The sequence below is a fragment of the Octopus sinensis genome, linkage group LG11, assembly GCF_006345805.1.
Source record: "Octopus sinensis linkage group LG11, ASM634580v1, whole genome shotgun sequence".
NCBI classification, from domain to species: Eukaryota; Metazoa; Mollusca; class Cephalopoda; order Octopoda; family Octopodidae; genus Octopus; species Octopus sinensis.
The window spans coordinates 70,063,092-70,065,591 of record NC_043007.1 but is presented as its reverse complement, the minus strand read 5'-3'; the positions used below and the strand labels follow the sequence as shown (position 1 = coordinate 70,065,591).

Here is a 2,500-nt window from a genome sequence, read left to right as displayed (position 1 = left end):
TCTGTAGTTTACAGGACGCAATATACAACTCGTGTGATTCGCATCTCACTTTAAATGCAGTGAGAAATATGTACGCGCGCGCAAGTGTGTGTGTGTGTGTGTGTGGACACGTTTGTAAGCAGAGTATTAACCGCATGGTTCTTGAATTTAGTAGTTCATTTCTTGCCTTCCGTGACGACTAAATGAAGCAATGATATAAAGGTAGAGAAAGCCATATAGCAAAGATATGAGAGTATACATAGCCGTATAAAAGGGAAAGTAGAAAACACTGTACGCAGGCAATTATAAAATAGCTCGGCTTACCTATAGTTGAAACAACAGTACCAACAAAGTAAAATGATCCAACGAAGTCCCAACGAGCCGCTTTACTTTCGACAAAGCCGGCGGCACTTGCGCGGGCATATTCGAGTAGGAGTAATTCCAGATCGGTGCGGTTTGCCTCCGGGTATCTTTCCAGAAAAGCCTCAACCGAGGCGTTGATTTTTATTCGTTCAGCCTCTTCGTTCGGAGACTCCAGAATCATGAAGATGCCGGCTCCAAACACAAGGTAGCCCATCATAACAACGAAAAGCAACAAGAAACGCGCATTATCCTCCTGTAGGTGGAGGAATGAAAAACAGCCATGGTTTCCCGGCCGCGGCATCACGATCGGTAACTTCTATTTGAGGAGGGTTATTTTTTCTTTGTGTGTGCGTGTGTGTGTGTGTTGTGTGTGTGTGTGTGTGTGTGGTGTGTGTGTGTGTGTTTGTTTGTGTGTGTGTGTGTGTTTGTGTATGTGTATGTGTGTATTTGTGTGTGTATGTGTGTGTGAGAGAGAGAGAGAGAGTTGTGACTGAAGGATTATTTACTTGTCAAAATTTGTGCAGGGTAGATAAGATGTTTTTTTTTTAGATGTGGTGTGGGTAGTTCTGTGAGGTAAAGGATGTATTACTCGCTGGGGGTTCTGACTAACCCCCTCTATTTTGTTAAAAACATAAGTTTGCCCTGAGCTGGCTGCATGGAGCATAGTAACAAGTTAAGAGAGACTCCGCAAAAGTAGAATACATCCACGGTGATTGTTTTTCATTTCAACTGCTGCTAGCGATCAGTTGATAGGGAGAAATATCAAAGAGAACTTGCAACATAAAAGGGCAGCGAAGAATGAAACAAAACAAGAAAAATTCTCGATGCATAGTCCACGAATGACCGAACTAAAAGACTGTTTGTTGTTCGTCTTTTGCTGCTATAGAAGAATATACAATCCAGGCGACAATTATAAGTTGTAGAGGTTTGAATCCGAAAAGTACACAGCAAAGATAAACAGGAGAGAGAGAGAGAGAGAGAGAAAGGAATGAAAAAGAAGAGCAGAATACAACGAGCAAAAACGAGGAAAAGGTGGAGGAAGGTGAAAGAGGAAAAGTAGGAGAGAGGAAGAGTGTTTTACATGGTTGGTTGTGCATCCATACGGTAGTGAACGAGCAGCTAAGTTGGGATTAGCGGCAAAAGTATTCTTTGGTTAAGTGTTTATGTACGTTTTCCACACCGAGCTTGATGTTAGGTGGTCATTATCGAGCAAATGTTAAAGATGACCGTTATTGCACCGTAGGTGGTGGTGGTGGAGGCGGGCGGTGGATCTGGTGGTGGTGGTGGTGGTGGTGGTGGAGGTGGTGGTGGTGAGAGTTAAAAGAAATAGAACGACGCTGGATAAAGAGAAACGGGAGCCAGTAAAAAGAGAAGGAAAATATAAAAAAAGAAGAAGCGATCTTCTTCTATAGTAGGATCTATAAAGAATAAGAAAAAACTAGACAACGAAAGCTGATGAAGTTGACTGCTACAAAAGATGTGATATAGTAAAGAGAGGAAATGTTTTCACATGTAAATGATGTAAAAACAGTAAATGGAAGGGAGGAGGGGTGTAGAAGGAAGTGATGACGATGGAAGAGAAACGACAAAAAAAAAAAGAAGACAAATGAATAATTAACAACAGAAATTACTACTACTACTCTACTACTACTACTACTACTACTACTACAGAGATCTTCGTCTGTTCTGTTCTGTGCTTCTCCACTGCGTGTAGCTGTGACGACGAGGATTTGCAAAAGGAAAACATATTAATTTGTAAATGTTTATTAGAAAAGCACGAGGCTAGAAATTTCGAGCGTTAATCCATTAGAAGAACGTCAAAACTACGCTGCTACTTTCTTTCTCGTAAAGGATGAAGGGCAAACTTGATGTCGGCGAATTCCCCCGAATTGTAGGACGAGTAACAAGTCTGTTCCTTGATTTCAAATCCCCACCGAGACCGAATGTTTATTCTTTTCGACAAATAAAATCTCTCTCTCTCTCTCTCCCTCTCTCTCTCCCTCTCTCCCTCTCTCTCTCTCTCTCTCTCACACACTCGCTCATTCAATTTTACCTGTTATTCAAAACTCCAGCTCTGACATAGTCGGTCACGCAAAATCCACCCCGCAATTGCGTTAAGGGTACACGTACCTGTGGAATGCTCAGCTGTTTATACATA

At 41.9% G+C, this 2,500-nt stretch overlaps 1 protein-coding gene and 1 long non-coding RNA gene across 2 annotated transcripts in view; one reads left to right on the top strand and one right to left on the bottom strand.

Moving 5' to 3' along the window:
* The window catches only part of LOC115217522 (potassium channel subfamily K member 12-like), a 170,764-nt gene extending 168,905 nt beyond the window's left edge, over nucleotides 1-1,859 (bottom strand). Inside the window, exon 1 of the mRNA XM_029787246.2 lies at nucleotides 304-1,859. Within this exon, the coding sequence (XP_029643106.1) occupies nucleotides 304-643 (340 nt within the window). The 5' untranslated portion in view covers nucleotides 644-1,859. The remainder of the gene's footprint in view (nucleotides 1-303) is intronic.
* LOC118765469 overlaps nucleotides 625-2,500 on the top strand; it is a 15,078-nt gene continuing 13,202 nt past the window's right edge. Inside the window, exon 1 of the long non-coding RNA XR_005001336.1 lies at nucleotides 625-729. This is a non-coding gene — a long non-coding RNA (uncharacterized LOC118765469). The remainder of the gene's footprint in view (nucleotides 730-2,500) is intronic.